Source organism: Oncorhynchus nerka, linkage group LG1 (genome assembly GCF_034236695.1).
Source record: "Oncorhynchus nerka isolate Pitt River linkage group LG1, Oner_Uvic_2.0, whole genome shotgun sequence".
NCBI classification, from domain to species: domain Eukaryota; kingdom Metazoa; phylum Chordata; class Actinopteri; order Salmoniformes; family Salmonidae; genus Oncorhynchus; species Oncorhynchus nerka.
Window position 1 is genome coordinate 46,448,766 of NC_088396.1, and position 24,215 is coordinate 46,472,980.

Below are 24,215 nucleotides of genomic sequence, written 5' to 3' on the forward strand. Positions count from 1 at the left end.
AATAGGACCAGGCTAACCCCCAGTGAACCCAATAGGACCAGGCTAGTCCCCCAGTGAACTCAATAGGACCAGGCTATCCCCCAGTGAACCCAATAGGACTAGGCTAGTCCCCCAGTGAACCCAATAGGACTAGGCTTGTCCCCCAGTGAACCAGACCCAATAGGACCAGGCTAACCCCCAGTGAACCCAATAGGACTAGGCTAGTCCCCCAGTGAACCCAATAGGACCAGGCTAGTCCTACAGTGAACCCAATAGGACTAGGCTAGTCCCCTAGTGAACCCAATAGGACTAGGCTAGTCCCCTAGTGAACCCAATAGGACCAGGCTAGTCCCCCAGTGAACCCAGTAGGACTAGGCTAGTCCCCCAGTGAACCCAATGGGACTAGGCTAGTCCCCCAGTAAACCCAATAGGACTAGGCTTATCCCCCAGTGAACCAGACCCAATAGGACTAGGCTTATCCCCCAGTGAACCAGACCCAATAGGACTAGGCTTATCCCCCAGTGAACCAGACCCAATAGGACTAGGCTAGTCCCCCAGTGAACCCAATAGGACTAGGCTTATCCCCCAGTGAACCAGACCCAATAGGACTAGGCTTATCCCCCAGTGAACCAGACCCAATAGGACTAGGCTTATCCCCCAGTGAACCAGACCCAATAGGACTAGGCTTATCCCCCAGTGAACCCAACATGTCTAGGCTGGATAATATTATACTGTATGAGTCCAAAGGCCCATATGTTTCAGGACATCAGTAAATATACAGTAGATTAGATTACACAAGAACGCTGCAGGCCCTAATGCTGGAAAAACCACCTCAAAGAAAAACAAACAAGGTTTAATATGCTTCCCCAGAAAGGGAACAGTCATTGTAGTAAACTGTGATCTTGTCCTATTCTAACTCCTATGCTGATTCACTCAGACATGCTGTGCAGCACATGAATACACAATACATTACTACAACTCATATCACACATAGTAGTGTAGAGACTTTGAACTCACACAGATTGGGTGGGCTCAGGAGGGCTGAGGTGTGTGTGCGTACAGTACATGCGTGCGTGTGTGTCACTTGGATTGGGCATGTTTTTAGGGGAAAGACGGAAATAGATTGGGCTCTGTTTTGAAGACGATGCCCTTTGCAGACGGGGACGTGTGACAAGAAAATATTACAAGTGTCATGCCCTGACCTTAGAGAGCCGTTTTATTTCTCTATTTGGTTAGGTCAGGGTGTGATGTGGGTGGGCATTCTATGTTTTCTATTTCTTTGTTTTTGGCCGAGTGTGGTTCCCAATCAGAGGTAGCTGTCTATCGTTGTCTCTGATTGGGAATCATACTTAGGCAGCCTTTTTTCCCACATAAGGTTGTGGGTAATTATTATTTTCTGTGTGTGTTTGTGTGGGCCACGGTTGCGCCACAGTTGTGTCTGTTTACCTGTTCTTTTTGTGAAGGTTTCACTAGGCTTAAAATAAAGGTGGAATTAAATGCACGCTGCGCCTTGGCTCATCTATGACAGGGAGTTTGAAGACAGTGAACGTGACAACAAGTTGGAACCACAGACAAAGTGAGCTAAGACAAAGTGAGCTTCTCTCTCATTTTCTTTGAAACAATGACATGAAGTGACACATTGGAGTGACAGCTTTCACCGTATACAGTCAGACGTTCAAAAATCAAAGGTGGAAAATGAGGCAAGTTTCAGTGGTCTACCATCTTGCTGAGAGCTTTTCAACTTCCTGATGGAGCGCTTCACTCACATTGGCAAAGGGGGCATCTTTCTCGCTCCTCCATAAATCTCACAGCCAAAGCAAACAGAAAAGCTAAGTGCCAGTAGACAAGCCTGGCACAGACTGTCTCTCTTTCTCTCTTCTCCATAAATGCTAGTAGACAAGCTTGGCACAGACTGTCTCTCTCTCTCTCTTCTCCATAAATGCTAGTAGACGAGCTTGGCACAGACTGTCTCTCTCTCTTCTCCATAAGTGCCAGTAGACGAGCCTGGCACAGACTGTCTCTCTCTCTTCTCCATAAATGCCAGTAGTCGAGCCTGGTAAAGACTGTCTGTCTCTCTCTCTCTCTCTCATCTCCATAAATGCCAGTAGATGAGCCTGGCACAGACTGTCTCTCTCTCTCTCTCTTCTCCATAAATGCTAGTAGACGAGCTTGGCACAGACTGTCTCTCTCTCTTCTCCATAAGTGCCAGTAGACGAGCCTGGCACAGACTGTCTCTCTCTCTTCTCCATACATGCCAGTAGTCGAGCCTGGTAAAGACTGTCTCTCTCTCTCTCTTTCTTCTCCATAAATGCCAGTAGTCGAGCCTGGTAAAGACTGTCTCTCTCTCTCTCTCTCTCTCTTTCTTCTCCATAAATGCCAGTAGTCGAGCCTGGTAAAGACTGTCTCTCTCTCTCTCTCTCTCTCTTTCTTCTCCATACATTCCAGTAGTCGAGCCTGGTAAAGACTGTCTCTCTCTCTCTCTTTCTTCTCCATAAATGCCAGACACTGTGCAGTAATAAAATAGTTACACACTCCCTGCTGCCTCTCGCCCGAGGCGTTATGTGTACCATTAGCAACATAAGCAGTGGGATCTCAGCCTTCCTTTTACAACTGGGGCCAAAACCCGTCTTTTGTAATCTCTTCAATGGAAGTGGTTGTCTAAACAGGCTTCGTAGCTCTTCGGCGATGACACACAGTGTTCCAGGTACAGACCAGTGGCATCACTCCCATTTCACATCACCTGTCAATCAACCTCGTTCGTTGTGTAAATGAAGAGTGATTACAGTTTCAAGAGGGGTACATTCTGTCTGAATAATCCCCTAGAATGTTAGTCAATGTGTACCCACAGATAAACACTGCTACAGTCTGACTCCTCAAATAATGATGTGAAAAAGATGGCATAGAATGTCGTAGACACCTTTCTTAAAAGCGATCTGAGACATTTGTCTATAAAAGTTTTAATTCTACACAATTAAAAAATACATTTAAGGTTTATTTGTCAAATATTTGATTTGGATTATACGATACTACCCAATATCCACAGGTACAATAGCTTTTGATTTTCCCATTGCTAGAAGTGCTTCCAACATTTCACACCAATGCAAAGCTTTTCCTTTCAGGATTAAATGTAAAACTGCAGCCAGACCGGTGGTCATGAAACCCTTCATGTATTTTCTAACCATACGAATGGCATATTTAGGCTGTTTATTGCTCGTTCTTCTGAAAGTCTGCCCAGGTAGGGTAGGGTAGGGAAAGGTAGGGTAAAGTAGGGTAAGGTAAGGTGGGGGAGGGGAGGGGGAAGGTATGGTAGGGGGAAAGGTAGGGTAAGGTAGGGTGGGGTAAGGTAGGGTAAGGTAGGGTAGGGTAAGGTTGGGTAGGGTAAGGCAAGGTAGGGTAGGGTAAGGTAGGGTAAGGTAGGGTAGGGTAAACCCAGGGAATGTTCATCCGAGAGCCTAAAAGCCATTTGCCACATACAGTCAGTCAACACACATCATACCATTCTCATTGTCATGTAAATAAATACACATACTATATATTTTTTACGCATATTTAACCCCTTTCAAACACAGATATACAGTTTAATGTGTTAGTATTTTTCCTGTTGGGAATCTGCTGCTTTGTTTTTGTGAACGATTCTTCTCTGAGAAGAAAGCCCGGTTCGACTGGTTGTGTTTCATGTTGTCTAAAGAAGAACCCTTTCACACACAGAGAGTATCCACAACTGTCATCATTATAACTGCTAGCCTCTATGTGAACATGCCCTATCTGTTTGGCGATCTTGGGAATACCCTCTCTACAGTTTATTACTGTATGTTCTCTTTCATTTGAATTGCGTAGAATAAAAGTAGTTTGTATAGGGTTACTGTAACGGTTTTCTATAGGCAAAAGAGAGTCGGACCAAAATGCGGCGTGGCTGTTGCGATCCATGTTTAATGAGACAAAGTAAACTAATCAAAAACAATAAACGTAATACAAAAACCGAAACAGCCTAACACTGGTGCTAAGTAACACACGACAGAAAAAGGACATAAGGACAATCACCCACAAAACCCAAAACCAAACAGGCTACCTAAATATGGTTCCCAATCAGAGACAATGACTAACACCTGCCTCTGATTGAGAACCATATCAGGCCAAACATAGAACTAGACAAACTAGACATGTAACATAGAATGCCCACTCAGCTCACACCCTGACCAACCAAAACATAGAAACATACAAAGCAAACTATGGTCAGGGTGTGACAGTTACATGTTTTGCCAGAAGCAAGTCAACATATCTGTGAAGCCCCAGAAATATGAGGAGTTGTTTTGTAGCAACAGCAGGTGCTTCACAGTTCCATTTATTTAATGGAAAAGGATTTTCATAGAAATCAACTAGAGTTTTACAGTGATGAATTATGCTCTGATCTGATATGGAGTATTAAAGTCTTCAGTCTGGCCTTGTCTTTCTAATGGGATGCTATACCTATAATGTCCACAAGCATGCTGCAATAAAATCATGAGCGCTTTTGTCTTGCATCAATATTACACAGTTCATAAAGCCTGTTACAACATATTCATAATTAATATTGTAAAGAGAGGCATTCTCCTTAAAGCTGGTGTCCATCTGTTTTTCAGTGAAAACCTGGCGAGTTGACTTGTTCAACCTTTTGATCAAGGTATTTTTAACAAGGAGTTAAAGACTGAACATAAATAGCCCATGTTTTTGGTACGAACTGGCAGCCAATATTGTAATTTAGAGGAGAGCAGAAAAAGTAGATTTAGTCAGTGGCAAGGCTTCAAACCCATTGAGTGAGAGCAGAACCATCTCTCGTAATCTTACACATGCCAGTTGTTCACTCTGCGTCTCCTAATGTTTGGCTGTGGTACAGGGACGAGGATGGGACAGGGATGGGACAGGGACTGGCACAGGGACGGGACTGGCACAGGGAAGGGGTGGGATGGGGACTGGCACAGGGATGGGATGGGGACTGGCACAGGGAAGGGGTGAGATGGGGACTGGCACAGGGAAGGGGTGGGATGGGGACTGGCACAGGGAAGGGGTGGGATGGGGACTGGCACAGGGATGGGATGGGGACTGGCACAGGGAAGGGGTGAGATGGGGACTGGCACAGGGAAGGGTGGGATGGGGACTGGCACAGGGATGGGATGGGGACTGGCACAGGGAAGGGATGGGATGGGGACTGGCACAGGGAAGGGGTGAGATGGGGACTGGCACAGGGAAGGGGTGGGATGGGGACTGGCACAGGGAAGGGGTGAGATGGGGACTGGCACAGGGATGGGATGGGGACTGGCACAGGGAAGGGGTGGGATGGGGACTGGCACAGGGAAGGGGTGAGATGGGGACTGGCACAGGGATGGGATGGGGACTGGCACAGGGGAAGGGGTGGGATGGGAACTGGCACAGGGAAGGGGTGAGATGGGGACTGGCACAGGGATGGGATGGGGACTGGCACAGGGAAGGGGTGGGATGGGGACTGGGACAGGGACTGGCACAGGGAAGGGGTGGGATGGGGACTGGCACAGGGAAGGGGTGAGATGGGGACTGGCACAGGGAAGGGGTGAGATGGGGACTGGCACAGGGGTGGGATGGGGACTGGCACAGGGAAGGGGTGGGATGGGGACTGGCACAGGGAAGGGGTGAGATGGGGACTGGCACAGGGATGGGATGGGGACTGGCACAGGGATGGGATGGGGACTGGCACAGGGATGGGATGGGGACTAGCACACGGAAGGGGTGAGATGGGGACTGGCACAGGGATGGGATGGGGACTGGCACAGGGATGGGATGGGGACTGGCACAGGGATGGGATGGGGACTAGCACACGGAAGGGGTGAGATGGGGACTGGCACAGGGATGGGATGGGGACTGGCACAGGGATGGGGTGAGATGGGGACTGGCACAGGGATGGGATGGGGACTGGCACAGGGATGGGATGGGGACTGGCACAGGGATGGGGTGGGATGGGGACTGGCACAGGGATGGGGTGGGATGGGGACTGGCACAGGGAAGGGTGGGATGGGGACTGGCACAGGGAAGGGGTGAGATGGGGACTGGCACAGGGAAGGGGTGGGATGGGGACTGGCACAGGGAAGGGGTGAGATGGGGACTGGCACATGGATGGGATGGGGACTGGCACAGGGATGGGATGGGATGGGGACAGGGATGGGATGGGGACAGGGACGTGGATGGGATGGGGACATGGACTAGCACGGAATGGCACAGGGATGGGATAGGAACAGGGACTGGCACAGGAATGGGACAGGGAAGAGACGGGGACTGGCACAGGAATGGGACAGGGATGGGACGGGGACTGGCACAGGGATGGGATGGGAACAGGGACTGGCACAGGAATGGGACAGGAGGGGGACGGGGACTGGCACAGGAATGGGACAGGGACTGGCACAGGGATGGGATGGGAACAGGGACTGGCACAGGAATGGGACAGGGATGGGGACTGGTACAGGGATGGGATGGGACAAGGATGGGACGGGGACAGGGGTGGGAATGGGATAGGCACAGGGATCCGACGGGGACAGGGACAGGGATGGGACAGGGACGGGGATAGGAATGGGATAGGCACAGGGATCAGATGGGGACAGGGATGGGGATGGGATGGAACAGGGATCCGATGGGGACAGGGATGGGACAGGGATAGGAATGGGATAGGCACAGGGATCAGATGGGGACAGGGATGGGGATGGGATGGAACAGGGATCCGATGGGGACAGGGATGGGACAGGGATAGGAATGGGATCAGATGGGGACAGGGATAGGAATGGGATCAGACGGGGACAGGGATAGGATGGGACAGGGATGGGATAGGAATGGGATAGGCACAGGGATCAGACGGGGACAGGGATAGGATGGGACAGGGATGGGATAGGAATGGGATAGGCACAGGGATCAGACGGGGACAGGGATGGGACGGGGACAGGGATAGGAATGGGATAGGCACAGGGATCAGACGGGGACAGGGATAGGATAGGAATGGGATAGGCACAGGGATCAGACGGGGACAGGGATCTGACAGGGACAGGGATGGGACGGGGACAGGGATAGGAATGGGATAGGAATGGGATAGGCACAGGGATCTGACAGGGACAGGGATGGGACGGGGACAGGGATAGGAATGGGATAGGCACAGGGATCTGACAGGGACAGGGATAGGAACGGGATAGGAATGGGATAGGCACAGGGATCCGACGGGGACAGGGACAGGGATCAGACGGGGACAGGGATGGGATGGGAATGGGATAGGAATGGGATAGGCACAGGGATCAGACGGGGACAGGGATGGGATGGGATAGGCATAGGGATCAGACGGGGACAGGGATGGGATGGGACATGGGATGACATGAAGAAATACACTGCAGGGACAGAAGAGCAATACGAGACAGGAATTATTGCGTCCTGTAGAATCACGTAAAGCCTCGTTTTAGAGACCAACTCTGTGTTTCTGTCCAGTAGAGGACAGGACATAGATAGGGGTGTGTGGTGGCTCAATGAGTAATGACAGAGTAGAGAATTACAAAAAGAGAAGGACAGAACAGGCCATGAGAGAGAGAGAGATGATTGGCTGATGAGTGAAGCAGGCATGACAGGGGGAAGGAAACCGGTAGAATAGTTGAGCGGAGTAGAGAGGAGGAGTTGGGCCAGTGAGGGGGAGAGGAGGAGTTGGGCCAGTGAGAGGGAGAGAGGAGGAGTTGGGCCAGTGAGAGGGAGGGAGGCGGAGTTGGGCCAGTGAGGGGGAGAGGAGGAGTTGGGCCAGTGAGAGGGAGAGGAGGAGTTGGGCCAGTGAGGGGGAGAGGAGGAGTTGGGCCAGTGAGGGGAGAGGAGGAGTTGGGCCAGTGAGGGGGAGAGAGGAGGAGTTGGGCCAGTGAGAGGGAGAGAGGAGGAGTTGGGCCAGTGAGAGGGAGGGAGGCGGAGTTGGGCCAGTGAGGGGGGGAGAGGAGGAGGAGTTGGGCCAGTGAAAGGGAGAGAGAGGAGGAGTTGGGCCAGTGAGGGAGAGAGAGGAGGAGTTGGGCCAGTGAGGGAGAGGGAGGGAGTTTGGACAGTGAGAGGGAGAGGGAGAGAGGAGGAGTTGGGCCAGTGAGGGGGAGAGAGGAGGAGTTGGGCCAGTGAGGGAGAGAGAGGAGGAGTTGGGCCAGTGAGGGAGAGGGAGGGAGTTTGGACAGTGATAGGGAGAGAGGAGGAGTTGGGCCAGTGAGGGGGAGGGAGGGAGTTGGCCAAGTGAGGGGGAGAGGAGGAGTTGGGCCAGTGAGAGGGAGAGGAGGAGTTGGGCCAGTGAGAGGGAGAGGAGGAGTTGGGCCAGTGAGAGGGAGAGGAGGAGTTGGGCCAGTGAGGGAGGGAGGAGGGGTTGGGCCAGTGAGGGAGGGAGGAGGAGTTGGGCCAGTGAGGGAGAGAGAGGAGGAGTTGGGCCAGTAAGGGAGAGAGAGGAGGAGTTGGGCCAGTGAGGGAGAGGGAGGGAGTTTGGACAGTGAGAGGGAGAGATGAGGAGTTGGGCCAGTGAGGGCGAGGGAGGGAGATGGGCCAGTGAGAGGGAGGGAGGAGGAGTTAGGCCAGTCAGAGGGAGGGAGGAGGAGTTGGGAGAGGAGGAGTTGGGCCAGTGAGAGGGAGGGGAGGGGTTGGGCCAGTGAGAGGGAGGGGAGGGGTTGGGCCAGTGAGAGGGAGGGAGGAGGAGTTGGGCCAGTGAGAGTTTTTAGCCCCTCGTGCGTTTCCGTCGGTAGATTAGTGGGGTTCCGTGTGGTAGAGGGGATCAATCCAATTGGCAAAATAGATATAGTTATACTGACCCAAGAAAAAATTGTCCGATAGACCTATAGCAGCCGATAAGACAGCTAACGATTAGCGGGCCGTAGATGGGCGTTCAGGTAACGTCGCGACGGAGGGGCCAGTTGGATAACTCCCTCAGGCAGATAACGTCGGTAGTCCAGTTGTGAAGGCCCGGTGGGGCTCCGCGTCGGCAGTAAAACGGGTCCGGATAGGTGATTGTAGCCCAGGAGTGGCTGATGGAACTCTTCAGCTGGATAGCTCCTGAATAATTGATGTTTGCTCCGCGATCGACGTAAGCCAATAGTCACATGGATAGCAGCTAGCTAGCTGCGAGATCCAGGTGTAAATGTCCAGAGCTTGCGGTTGAAATCCGGAGATATGGAGAGAAAAATAGGTCCGGTATGTTCTGGTCTGAGTCGCGTTGTACAAAACTAGCGATAGCTTTTCGAGCTAAAGGATAGCTGATGACCACAAACCGTGGTTAGCTGAATACTAACGTTAGCCAGTAAACTGGCTAGCTTCTGGTTAGCTTCTGGCTAGCTTCTGGTTAGCTTCTGGCTAGCTTCTGGCTAGCTTCTATTGTGGGTTTCAGATTTTTTACGACCAGGTCCACCCACCCCAACCAATCAACAACCCCCCCCCAAGTCAACCATGCCCACACCCCATTTAGGCCTCATCAGATCAGTCCTATGCCCCTCCTGCCCACCCATGTCCCCTACTCCCGCAAAGAGTGCCTCAACATGAAAGTTACACATACTCCCAGGCCGTGAGCGGCAAACAGGCCCTACTCTTACACTAGCCCAAGCTAATGGAATATACCAGATGCTCAGCAGGCTTTGCTCACACTTACTGGCATGAGGCCAAACCACCCAACCAACAATATTGGACACTTTATGGAACACAAAGCCTTCACTATCTCATCCTGGAATATCCAAATCCTGAGGTAATCTGCCTTTGGCCTAAAGAGCAGGAACCTGGACTTCATCAAATAAATCAGAAATACAGACATTGTCATCCTACAAGAAACATGGTATAGAAGAGACGGACCCACCGGTTGCCCTCTAGGTTGCAGAGAGCTGGTAGTCCCATCCACAAAAACGACCAGGTGTGAAACAAGGAAGGGACTCAGGGGGTATGCTAATTTCGTATGGTATAGAGCAGACCTAACTCACTCTATTAAATTAATCAAAACAGGAACATTTTACATTTATCTTGAAATTCAAAAGGAAATGATCAAAACAGAAAAATGTCCTCCTGTGTGCTACCTACAGTGGGGAGAACAAGTATTTGATACACTGCCAATTTTGCAGGTTTTCCTACTTACAAAGCATGTAGAGGTCTGTAATTTTTATTATAGGTACACTTCAACTGTGAGAGACGGAATCTAAAACAAAAATCCAGAAAATCACATTGTATGATTTTTAAGTAATTAATTAGCATTTTATTGTATGACATAAGTATTTAACAGAAAAGAAGAACTTAATATTTGGTACAGAAACCTTTGTTTGCAATTACAGAGATCATACGTTTCCTGTAGTTCTTGACCAGGTTTTCACACACTGCAGCAGGGATTTTGGCCCACTCCTCCATACAGATCTTCTCCAGATCCTTCAGGTTTCGGGGCTGTCGCTGGGCAATATGGACTTTCAGCTCCCTCCAAAGATGTTCTATTGGGTTCAGGTCTGGTGACTGGCTAGGCCACTAGATGGGAACATCAACTCAGAAGAGTTGGCTGAGGGCAGATGAAAGTTCCAAATATCCAGACCCCAGAAACCCCAGATTCCTGTGTGCATTGCTTTCAGGATAGCGTGCTGATGTGAGCTTGTTGTTCTCCCTCTCTGTCTGCAGCAACCATGAAGAAAAGCAGTGTCCTGTTTCCTGGGGGGGATGGCCTGAACATGAATGGGATGAACGCCCCAACCTTCTCCGAGGGGGACCTACTTCTCCAGGTACAACATGGCACAGTACAGACAGACAGACAGCAGTTTGGGATGGGCCCATAGTGTCTAAATGTCTTGATTGACTGACAGACATTTCAGCACCCAGAACCAAATCTTCTGTGGGCGCTGGCCAGTTTTGAATGTTAAAAGTCATGAGAGACTACTGGCTGGCAGACGAGAAGGTAAAGACCCAGACATTGTTCATGCGTTTGTTAATCCAGGTGGATTGAGTTATAATCCAGGACCATCCATTTAGCAGGAAGTTTTGACAGGTGAAATAGGTTGTCCTGGTACTTCATGCCAAGGCCTGGTCACGGTTTACTACGCTTAACAAAGCGAACGCTCCCCCAGTGCTCTAGCACGCTGCTTTCTCATTCTTAGATGTCAGGTACATTTTCACAAGCAATGACTTTCATGTTTGGGATTCCTCTCTCAAGATGGAGGCTGGTGTGATCATCAGCAATGCGGAGGGAACTGTGATAGACAGTAAACAGGTTGACAGATTATAATATCCCCTTTGTAAGGACCAACGCCGGAGTTGAGAAGCAGGTACGAGAAGTTGAACATTTTAATGAGGAACAGCGTCAGCACACGGGTTAACAGGGACATATGACAATCAATGCAGAAGCAGGGGACAGAGCGGGGAACCAGACAGATATAGGGGAGGTAATGACAGAGGTGATTGAGTCCAATAATCATTGATGTGCGTGACGGGGAGAAGGCAGGTGTGTGTAATGATGATGGCAGGAGGGCACAATGCTGGGTAGCCTGGTGCCCTCATGTGCCGGGGAGCTGGAGCAGGCGTGACACCCATAGTGAACAGGTTGCCAGATTATAATACACCCATAGTAAACAGTTACCATATTACAATACCCCTGTAGTAAACAGTTACCATATTACAATACCCCTGTAGTAAACAGTTACCATATTACAATACCCCTGTAGTAAACAGGTTGCCAGGTTATAATACACCCATAGTAAACAGTTACCATATTACAATACCCCTGTAGTAAACAGGGTGCCAGATTATAATACACCCATAGTAAACAGGGTGCCAGGTTATAATACACCCATAGTAAACAGTTACCATATTACAATACCCCTGTAGTAAACAGGGTGCCAGATTATAATACACCCATAGTAAACAGGGTGCCAGTTTATAATACCCCCATAGTAAACAGGGTGCCAGTTTATAATACCCCCATAGTAAACAGGGTGCCAGATTATAATACCCCCATAGTAAACAGGTTGCCAGTTTATAATACCCCTGTAGTAAACAGTTACCATATTACAATACCCCTGTAGTAAACAGTTACCATATTACAATACCCCTGTAGTAAACAGGTTGCCAGATTATAATACCCCCATAGTAAACAGGTTGCCAGATTATAATACCCATGTAGTAAACAGGTTGTCAAATTATAATACCCCCATAGTAAACAGGTTGCCAGATTATAAAACCCCCATAGGAAACAGGTTGCCAGATTATAAAACCCCCAGATGAACAAAATGACATCTTTAATGCAACCCTGTCATTCATGCGTTTGTTTTTGAAGCTCGTCTGGAGCAGTGAAATGAAATGTTATATAGTGAGAGTGTGCATTACTGTATTAACACTGTATCTGGTCTTGCAGGCTCTGAATGGCTTTGTGCTGGTGGTCACAGCTGAGGGACATGTGTTCTATTCCTCTCCTACTATCCAAGACTACCTGGGCTTCCATCAGGTAACTACAATATCGTCTGTAACATAACTGTAACTACGTTTACATTTGACATTTTAGTCATGTAGCAGACACTCTTATCCAGAGCGATTTATAGTAATGAGTGCATACGCCAGGGTTGTGGGAATCGAACCCACAACCATGCTCTACCAACTCCAACACCATGCTCTACCAACTCCAACACCATGCTCTACCAACTCCAACTCCATGCTCTACCTATCCAAAACCATGCTCTACCAACTCCAACACCATGCTCTACCTATCCAACACCATGCTCTACCAACTCCAACACCATGCTCTACCAACTCCAAAACCATGCTCTACCAACTCCAACACCATGCTCTACCAACTCCAACACCATGCTCTACCAACACCAACACCATACTCTACCAACTCCAACACCATGCTCTACCAACTCCAACACCATGCTCTACCAACTCCAACACCATGCTCTACCAACTCCAACACCATGCTCTACCAACTCCAACACCATGCTCTACCAACTCCAACACCATGCTCTACCAACTCCAACACCATGCTCTACCAACTCCAACACCATGCTCTACCTATCCAACACCATGCTCTACCAACTCCAACACCATGCTCTACCAACACCAACACCATGCTCTACCAACTCCAACACCATGCTCTACCAACACCAACACCATACTCTACCAACTCCAACACCATGCTCTACCAACTCCAACACCATGCTCTACCAACTGAGCCACATGGGACATCACATCACATCTGTAACACAACTGTAACAACATCACATCACATATGTAACATACAGTGGTTTGCAAAAGTATTCACCCCCTTGGCATTTTTCCTAGTTTGTTGCCTTGTACCCTGGAATTAAAATAGATTTTTGGGGGTTTTGTATCATTTGATTTATACAACATGCCTACCACTTTGAAGATGCAAAACATGTTTTTGGTGAAACAAACAATAAATAAGACAAAGAAACAGAACTTGAGCGGCTTTGTGATGGCCACTCCAATACTTTGACTTTGTTGTCCTAAAGCCGTTTTGCCACGACTTTGGAAGTATGCTCAGGGTCATTGTCCATTTGGAAGACCCATTTGCGACCAAGCTTTAACTTCCTGACTGATGTCTTGAGCTGTTGCTTCAATATATCCACAAGTTTCCTTCCCCATGAAGACATCTATTTTGTGAAGTGCAACAGTCACTCCTGCAGCAAAGCACCCCCAGAACATGATGCTGCCACTCCCGTGCCTCACGGTTGGGTGTTCTTCGGCTTGCAAGCCTCCCCCTTTTTCCTCCAAACAAAACAATAGTCATTATAGCCAAACAGTTATTTTTGTTTCATCAGAACAAAGGACATTTCTCCAAAAAGTACGATCTTTGTCCCCGTGTGCAGTTGCAAACCATAGTCTGGCTTTTTCCTTGCGGTTTTGGATTAGTGGCTTCTTCCTTGCTGAGTGGCCTTTCAGGTTATGTCGACATAGGACTCGTTTTACTGTGGATATTGATACTTTTGTACCTGTTTCCTCCAGCATCTTTACAAGGTCCTTCGCTGTTTTCCTGGGATTGATTTGCACTTTTCGCACCAAAGTACGTTCATCTCTAGGAGACAGAACGCGTCTCCTTCCTGAGCGGTAGGAAGGCTATGTGGTCCCATGGTGTTTATACTTGTATACTATTGTTTGTACAGATGAATTTGGTACCTTCAGGCGTTTGGAAATTGCTCCCAAGGATGAACCAGACTTGTGGAAGTCTACAAAAAAAATTCTTGGCTGATTTCTTTTGATTTTCCCATGATGTCAAGCAAAGAGGCACTGAATTTTAAGGTAGGCCTTTAAATACATCCACAGGTACACCTCCAATTGACTCAAATTATGTCAATTAGCCTAATCTTCTAAAGCATTACATAATTTTCTGGAATTTTACAAGCTGTTTAAAGGCACAGTCAACTTAGTGTATGTAAACTTCTGACCCACTGGAATTGTGATACAGTGAGTTGGTTATAAGTGAAATAATCTGTCTGTAAACAATTGTTGAAAAAATTACTTATGTGATGCACAAAGTAGATGTCCTAACCGACTTTCCAAAACTATAGTTTGTTAAGAACAAGACATTTGTGGAGTGGTTGAATAACGAGTTTTAATGACTCCAACCTAAGTGTATGTAAACTTCCGACATCAACTGTACACTGAGATCATGTGGCAGATCATGTGACACTTAGATTGCACACAGGTTGACTTTATTTAACTAATTATGTGACTTCTGAAGGTAATTGGTTGCACCAGATCTTATTTAGGGGCTTCATAGCAAAGGGGGTGAATACATATACACTCACCACTTTTCACTTTTTTATTTTATTTTACATTCTTTGAAACAAGTATTTTTTTTCATTTCACTTCACCAATTTAGAGTATTTTGTGTATGTCCATTACATAAAACCCAAATAAAAATATATTTTAATTCCAGGTTGTAATGCAACAAAATAGGAAAAATGCCAAGGGGGGTGAATTCTTTTGCAAGGCACTGTAGCATCACATCTGTAACATCACATCACGTCTGTAACATCACAACTGTAACATAACACAACATCACATCACGTCTGTAACATCACAACTGTAACATAACACAACATCACATCTGTAACATCACAACTGTAACATAACACAACATCACATCTGTAACATCACAACTGTAACATAACACAACATCACATCTGTAACATAACAACATCACATCTGTAACATCACATCTGTAACATCACATCACATCTGTAACATAACACAACATCACATCACATCTGTAACATCACAACTGTAACATAACACAACATCACAACTGTAACATAACACAACATCACATCTGTAACATCACAACTGTAACATAACACAACATCACATCTGTAACATAACACAACACCACATCTGTAACATAACACAACATCACATCACATCTGTAACATCACAACTGTAACATAACACAACATCACATCTGTAACATAACACAACACCACATCTGTAACATAACACAACATCACATCACGTCTGTAACATAACACAACATCACATCTGTAACATCACATCTGTAACATAACACAACATCACAACTGTAACATAACACAACATCACATCTGTAACATCACATCTGTAACATAACACAACATCACAAATGTAACATAACACAACATCACAACTGTAACATAACACAACATCTGTAACATCACATCTGTAACATAACACAACATCACATCTGTAACATCACAACTGTAACATAACATCACATCTGTAACATAACACAACATCACATCTGTAACATACCATCACATCACATCTGTAACATCACAACTGTAACATAACACAACATCACATCACATCTGTAACATAACACAACATCACATCACGTCTAACATCACATCTGTAACATAACACAACATCACATCTGTAACATCACATCTGTAACATCACAACTGTAACATCACAACTGTAACATAACACAACATCACACCACATCTGTAACATCACATCTGTAACATAACACAACATCACAACTGTAACATAACACAACATCACATCACATCTGTAACATAACACAACATCACATCTGTAACATCACAACTGTAACATAACACAACATCACATCACATCTGTAACATCACAACTGTAACATAACACAACATCACATCACATCTGTAACATAACACAACATCACATCTGTTACATAACACAACATCACATCTGTAACATCACATCTGTAACATAACACAACATCACATCTGTAACATAACAACTGTAACATAACACAACATCACATCACATCTGTTACATCACATCTGTAACATAACACAACATCACATCTGTTACACCACATCTGTAACATCACAACTGTAACATAACACAACATCACATCACATCTGTAACATAACACAACATCACATCACATCTGTTACATAACACAACATCACATCTGTAACATCACATCTGTAACATAACACAACATCACATCTGTAACATAACACAACATCACATCACATCTGTAACATAACACAACATTACATCTGTAACATAACACAACATCACATCTGTAACATAACACAACATCACATCACATCTGTAACACAACACAACATCACATCTGTAACATAACACAACATCACATCTGTAACATAACACAACATCACATCACATCTGTAACACAACATCACAACTGTAACATAACATCACATCACATCTGTAACATAACACAACATCACATCACATCTGTAACATCACATCTGTAACATAACACAACATCACATCACATCTGTTACATAACACAACATCACATCTGTAACATCACATCTGTAACATAACACAACATCACATCTGTAACATCACAACTGTAACATCACAACTGTAACATAACACAACATCACATCACATCTGTTACATCACATCTGTAACATAACACATCACATCACATCTGTTACATCACATCTGTAACATAACACCACACCACATCTGTAACATCACAACTGTAACATAACACAACATCACATCACATCTGTAACATCACAACTGTAACATAACACAACATCACATCTGTAACATAACACAACATCACATCTGTGAGTTGAAAACAGCAGGTCTGGGACAGGTAGCACGTCCGGTGAACAGGTCAGGGTTCCATAGACGCAGGCAGAATAGTTGAAACTGGAGCAGCAGCACGGCCAGGTGGACTGGGGACAGCAAGGAGTCATCATGCCAGGTAGACGCCATATAGTTCTGGGTTGTCCCCTTCATTACAGTTATACACTATAGGGTATTTTTAGTGCTAACAGGTAACTATGTGTCTTTCATACCCTGCTTTGTAGTTTACTTTGACCCTTTATGAGTTGTCACTCATGGACTGTCTCCACGGGGTGATCAGCACAACAGACACACCCAGAGCTTACTGTGTTTCCCACTTAGGCCATAAATCACAAGGCAAACAGTGTTTATAGTTGTTAGATTATAGTTAGGGTTATGGTTCGCTCAAAGCCTTTCACATTCGTTTCTCAGTAGAAATGCATCGTTTCAGTTCATTCAGTTTGACCGAGGCAAAATGTATGAGTGCCGTCTGACTGATGGGCTATGTGGCAATGTGATGTTACTCTGTCGGGTCCCAACTTCCAAGAGTCCGCTTTGGCTTTGACCACAAACCTCATAGTTCCTTTTGTTCTGAGAGAAACTTCTAAGTAACAAGTGAATCACATGAAACCAGGAACAAACAGTGTCCAGGGCCCACTTCAGACTTGTGGCTTCAGGGTTTGTTTGCTTATTCACACACATGCTTTTGTAAGACTTCATAAGCTCCGGTCCATTACATTGTCATTATAGTTTTTCAGGGGTGGGCAACACAGTTGCAAGTCCTACTAAAGTCCTATTCGTTGTCCATTCCAGTGGAGGCTACAAGTGAAGTACCCATGTCATTAAGAAGCCCTGATACGGCTTGTAGACACCATTATTATCATGCCTCTACAATAACAATGGAGGCTACAAGTGAAGTACCCATGTCATTAAGAAGCCCTGATACGGCTTGTAGACACCATTATTATCATGCCTCTACAATAACAATGGAGGCTACAGCCATAGTCATGAACTAAATTTAACTTTGGTTGAGTTTGCCCTGTCTCTTTGTCTGTCTGTAGTCAGACGTGGTCCACCAGAGTGTGTTTGAGCTGATCCACACAGACGACAGAGCCACGTTCAGACGACAGCTTCACTTTGCCCTCAACCCCAAGCCCTTTGACCCAGAGCAGGGAGGAGACGGTGAGTGACCTGGAGGGAATGGGTTGTGGACAGTTTGGATCATTTTTTTCAGTGGATTTTAGTGGAAGTCATCGATTGATGTCAATGGGAGCATGCTCGAGCTAGGTGTGTTTATTTCAATTTATGATTTGGCCCATGTTTTTTGATGATAAGCTCTCATTTTACGATCTTTCACCACATTTCTATGTTCAGGCATGGCGAGCAGCAGTGACATCACCAGGAACATCGTGACCTATAACCCTGAGCAGCTCCCACCAGAGAACTCCTCCTTCCTGGAGAGGAACTTCGTGTGTCGCTTCCGCTGCCTCCTGGACAACTCCTCTGGCTTCCTGGTGAGTCTCTCAGCTTCCTGGTCTCTCAGCTTCCTGGTGAGTCTCTCAGCTTCCTGGTGAGTCTCTCAGCTTCCTGGTGAGTCTCTCAGCTTCCTGGTGAGTCTCCCAGCTTCCTGGTGAGTCTCTCAGCTTCCTGGCGAGTCTCTCAGCTTCCTGGTGAGTCTCTCAGCTTCCTGGTGAGTCTCTCATCTATAGGGCTGTAGAGAAAACATCCACTTTGTATTGTCACCAGAAAGTACTTCATACACTGTATTGTCTCAAAAGAACACACAGCAGCACTGTTGATTAATTTGACAGTACGATGTGAGTGGTGGATCTTGGCAAAGTTTGGCAAAACTTTTTATACAATCAGTCACTAGGCACGTTTCAGATCAATCACTTTCTAAGTTTGAGATCAACCACTATCACTAGCTACATTTCAGATCAATCACTAGCTAAGTTTAAGAGTCTAACATACCTTTGTTCTCCTCATATCCAGGCTCTGAACTTCCAGGGGCGTTTGAAGTTCCTCCATTGCCAGAGCATGCTGGGGGATGACGGGACGCACAGCCAGCCCAGGTTGGGCCTGTTCACCATCGCCACCCCTGTCCACACCCCGTCCATATTGGAGATCAGAAACAAGACGATCTTCTTCCAGACCAAACACAAGCTTGACTTCACCCCCACGGGTGTCGATGCCAGGTGACTCTAAAGGCCTGAAACTAATTCTCATTGGGTCCAAAAAAAAGAGTTAGGCTTACATTTAGGAAGGAAATATGCTACCATTTAATCTAAGTGCCTTGATCAAATGTAGGACCTGATCAAAATGGAACTGTTTTTTAAAATGTCACTATTTCACTTTTCTATTCAACATGTTTGAGGGATGACTTCACAAGTGAACATGATGTGTAATGTGCTGTACTTTCCACTAACGCTAACATGGTGTGGCCTGCCCTGTTGTCTCTCTACAGGGGGAAGGTTGTCCTGGGATACTCAGAGATTGAGTTGTGTATGAGAGGCTCTGGGTATCAGTTCATCCACGCAGCTGATATGATGTACTGTGCAGATAACCATGTCAGAAGTATGTTTACAATGGGTTCATAATAACTCTCTAGCAATTATTTGTTTGATCATTATTTTTGTATGATTATCTAATAATGTTAATATTTTCCCCTCAGTGATTAAGACAGGAGAGAGTGGTCTGACCACGTTCAGACTGCTGCAGAAGACTGGGTGCTGGGTCTGGGTCCAGGCCAATGCCAGGCTTGTCTACAAAGGAGGAAGGCCCGACTTCATCATCGCACGCCAGAGAGCTTTACTGTGAGTAATTCATATCTGAAAGTACAATCTGTCTGCATCATCATTGACTGTCATTTCATTGCGTCTCAAAATATATGATTGTATCATTAATTCATATGATTTTCTCTCTCTGTATCCCTTTAGTAATTCTGAGGGAGAGGAGAATCTACGCCAGAGGAAGATGCAGCTGCCCTTCAGCTTCACCACCGGGGAGGCCCTGCTGTACGAGACCGGCCCCACCCTGGATGCCACGGAGTTCCAAACCAACCCCCCAAAAATCTGCAAGGTGGAGTCTCTGGACCCCCAGTCTCTACTGGGCTCTTTACTAAAGCAGGACGAATCCGTCTACACCCAGCCCCAGGAGCCTCAGCTACCCATAGACCAGGTATTCATGGACAGCCGAGCGCTCACCAACGTGGCCTCTAACTCCTGGCAGAGTAGCATGGAGCCCCAGGGGCCCGACGGGGTTGATGATGGTGATAGCCCCAGGGAGGTCAAGCACGAGGGGGCGTTGGTAGCCATGATCGATGCCCTGGAGAGGATGGCGCAGGATGGGGACCTGTGTGCGGCTCTGCAGGGGATGGACGTGGGTACGGCGGAGCTGATGGAGTGGGAGAGCACCCTCCTCAGGCTGAGCCAGAACTCCAATGGGACCGGCAGCGGGGACACCTCCCTAGAGCTGGATGACATCATGACCAACGACATCTTCTCTTACGTGGAGGAAGCCTTGTTCAAGGAGAGCAGCGAGGGGAGCGGTAACCAGCCCAACTGCTCCACCATGGTCAACAACGACCCTAACCTGTTCACAGGGGTGCTCGACAACAACAACCAGGGTGGACCATTTACAGGAGTGGTCAGCCCTACTACAGGTGCCGGACAGTGCAAGCCCGGGTTGCTTGACAAATTCAGCTTTGTCCAAAATGGCTCTCCAGTGAACGATCTAAATGGTATCAGCCACAGTCAGGTAACAGGCAACAGAGTAGTTGGTTTGGCAGGACAGAACCAGGGAGGACAGAACCAGGCAGGACCACAGCAGGTGTTCAAGAGCACCCAGAGGCTCTCCCACTTCGGCCCCCAGATTCCTCAGGCGGGCCTGAATATCCCCATCCTGCAGCAGCTACAGCTCAACGACATCTTCACCCCCTCTCTGGAGCTCCCCGAGCTCAGTAACCCACATAGCTCAGGCCAGAATGAGTCTGTCACGTTAAGCACTAGCATGGCTGGATCCTGTGCTCAGGCACCAAACAACCACATGGGAAGCCCTCAGATCATCGCTGGCCAGGTCCAATCTAACCAGCCACCTCCACAGTGTTTCCCTCATAATGGCTTGCCAGCTGCAATGGCACCAAACGGACCAGAGGAGATCTCTGTTCCACAGTCCAACCATCTACCACCTATTCTGGTGGATGCTTGGGCATCTTTGATTCCCAGTAATGGCTTTGTTTCACCCCAGATTGCCTGCAGTGCACCATTTCAGTCACTAAAATCCCAGAAAGTGCAGCAGTGGCCCCAGAACCAGCAGCATCAGCTACCACCATCCACCAGCACAATGAAAAATGGACACCAATTCATCCCAGACTGTCACAGTCAAGCCACAGAGACCCAAAGAGTCCCTCTCACAGGCCTTTGGCCACAGAACACCAACGGATTGTACCACCAACCCCAGCAGGGGCGATTGGCCAACGGCCAGCCTACTCCATCCGGCAGCTGTATGTTTGAGAACGTCTTACCCCCCCTCCCCAACAGAAACAGTCACGTGGATGGCACCATTCTGCCTCCCCCCTTGTCTGCATGCCAGAGGAGGATGGTGGACCCCCAGGACCAGAGCTACTTGCAGTGGGGCCCCAGTGAGCCGGTGGTGGACACGTCAGCCATCATCCAGGACAACACCGGAATCAGCTTCCCGGCTCGCCCGCTTGTGGCCAACATCACCACCCCCGAGAGCCTACTGGCCATGCAGCAGTACCTTTCTGGACGCAACAGAGTCAGACAGACACAGGTAACTATGTCCCCTCTCTCTGTTGTGGATGGAGCACTGACTTTTTCCTTACCACATAACCTGGTTCTACTGGTCAAGTCACGTGGTTAGGAAAACTCAGGGCCCTAACTAATTATGAAGTAATTTATTGATATTATTAATTGTTACTTTATGAAACAAGCCAGGCTCTATTTGTCATACTTTTCCCCCAACAGATCCCAAGCCTCTGTGTAGTAGACAGCAATGGAACATTCTCCTCAGCCCCACTTGTCAATGGAACATTCTCCTCATCCCCACTTGTCAATGGAACATTCTCCTCAGCCCCACTTGTCAATGGAACATTCTCCTCAGCCCCACTTGTCAATGGAACATTCTCCTCAGCCCCACTTGTCAATGGAACATTCTCCTCATCCCCACTTGTCAATGGAACCATGTGCTTTACAGACCACAACCAAACCAACTATTGCGACTTCTAAACACGAGTCACGTGTTACTCTGTAAACATTATGGACAAAAAGAGGAGGAAGCCATCCATGGATCTGTTCATCCATCCATCCGTACACATTCAAAGACAACACACTGCCTTAAGAGCTGCCTCAGGGAGGGTGTCGTGATGACAAGCCATCCTCTAGTCAGACACACCATTCATCTCCCCATATCAGTGTTTACAGGAAATACAAGGACTCTTTTGATTAAGCACTTGTCACTTCTGTCAGCAATGGAACAAAAAGCAGCAACTTTACATGGAACTGGTTTTCTTTCTTTTTTTGTTGGGTTGTCTTCTGTTTTGTTTGTTGTTGCCTTGTCTTTGGTTTTATTACTGTGGAAAAACAGTATCTGTCACAACTTCAATGATACGAATGAAGTTTGAATCCTCACTGGTGAATTTGGCTTGTGTTATAATGGCTTTTTAGGGTCATGCCTAATTCCCAAAATGATTTATATATATATTAATGAAGCAGGCCATATTCATTTCTTTTTACGTTTGTTTCTTCTTACATTATAGTTGGATGGTGACAGGACACCATTCAAGTTTTCACTCGTGGAGAAACATACAAAAAACTGATATTGTACTCAGAGATTAAAAATAAAGGCATAACATCCTCAATGTATATATGGAGTGTAGGGTTGCAAAATTCTGTGAACTTTAGATACATTTCCTAATTTTGACAAAATCCCAGTTGGAGAATTCCTTGAATCCGGAGTGAATAAGCAGGAAATCCAGAATCCTCCAACCAGGGAATGTATTGAATGTTCCTGGAATTTTTCAACCCTAATGAAGTGTAAATACAGAAATGGCCTCTATATTATTATAAAGATATGATTGTTTTTATTATGTGAGTGTGTTATGGCTGTGATGAATATGACTGTGTGTACATGGGGTGTGTTCCTGTTTGTGTTTGCTTGTTCTGAAGAAGGAATGAAGCAGTGTAGAAATAGAATTTCTGAGGAAAAAGCAACGTATTTCATTGAAATGTCTGCATTGGTTGCAGAGTAGGCTATAAAAAAACTAATGATGTGCTTTCAGATTGTACTCCTTGTAATGCTATTGGTATCCAAATTTCATTACAATTTAACAATAGTCTGATATAGTACGTTGATAATGCTATATCAATAGTATTCAATCCATTTATAGTTGTTTCTTTGTTTTATCTAAACTTCACTGAGCCATATGCTAACTTGTGGTAATTTGTTTACTTTAGTTTTTTGTTCATAATATCATCTGTGGAGGTGTAGTGCATGTTAAGGAGACTCAGGAGACATACAGTCGCTAGTGAAAGTCGACACACCACTTGCACAGTCTTCACATTTTGCTACCTTAAAATCTGAAAAGGGATTTTTTTCCTACTGATCTAAACAATCTACTCCACATTTTCAAAGGGAAAGAAAAATGTATAAAAAATAAATACGAAATAAAGATGTTTTGATTGAGTATGTCTTCGCAGCCGAGGGGTTAATGCTTGATGGAAGACCCCTTTTTGTTGTCATTTTTCTCTCCCCAATTTCGTGGTATCTAATGTGTAGTTAGAATCTTGTCTCATTGCTGCAACTCCCCTGTGGACTCGGGAGAGGTAAAGGTTGAGAGCCATGCGTCCTCCAAAACACGACCCTGCCAGGCGGAGTCATTGATCGGCAGCCATATTCAAACCTTGTCTCTGATTGTCAAGTAAATTTAAGTCAAGGCTAAGGAACACTCAAGAACACTCAACACCTATTGGTAAGCCATTCTGGTGTCTATGGCATTAACATTTTTGTAACTGTGCCGCTGAAAATAAAACTCTATTCCAGGGTTTTCCTCAACTTTTTAACCTAGGCTTTGCTCTTTTCATGTTTATTTTGATCCTGACAAACTCCTCAGTCCCTACTAGTGACAGGCATACCCATAACATGATGCTTCCACCACAATACTTGAAAATACAGACGGTTTATATTGGATT

General features: G+C 46.5%; 1 protein-coding gene across 2 annotated transcripts in view; it reads left to right on the forward strand.

Moving 5' to 3' along the window:
• The window catches only part of LOC115130440 (aryl hydrocarbon receptor), an 86,456-nt gene extending 62,746 nt beyond the window's left edge, over window positions 1-23,710 (forward strand). The window contains exons 3-11 of one of the 2 annotated variants that reach the window (XM_029661594.2): window positions 10,606-10,706; window positions 12,332-12,421; window positions 18,069-18,189; window positions 18,382-18,521; window positions 19,000-19,202; window positions 19,472-19,581; window positions 19,679-19,820; window positions 19,944-21,798; window positions 21,993-23,710. In XM_029661594.2, the coding sequence (XP_029517454.2) occupies window positions 10,606-10,706; window positions 12,332-12,421; window positions 18,069-18,189; window positions 18,382-18,521; window positions 19,000-19,202; window positions 19,472-19,581; window positions 19,679-19,820; window positions 19,944-21,798; window positions 21,993-22,253 (3,023 nt within the window). In that variant the 3' untranslated portion in view covers window positions 22,254-23,710. Of the gene's footprint in view, window positions 1-10,605; window positions 10,707-12,331; window positions 12,422-15,207; window positions 17,147-18,068; window positions 18,190-18,381; window positions 18,522-18,999; window positions 19,203-19,471; window positions 19,582-19,678; window positions 19,821-19,943; window positions 21,799-21,992 lie in introns of those variants that run through there. The other variant, XM_065019198.1, reaches the window with a different exon arrangement.
• The last annotated feature ends 505 nt before the right edge of the window (window positions 23,711-24,215 follow it).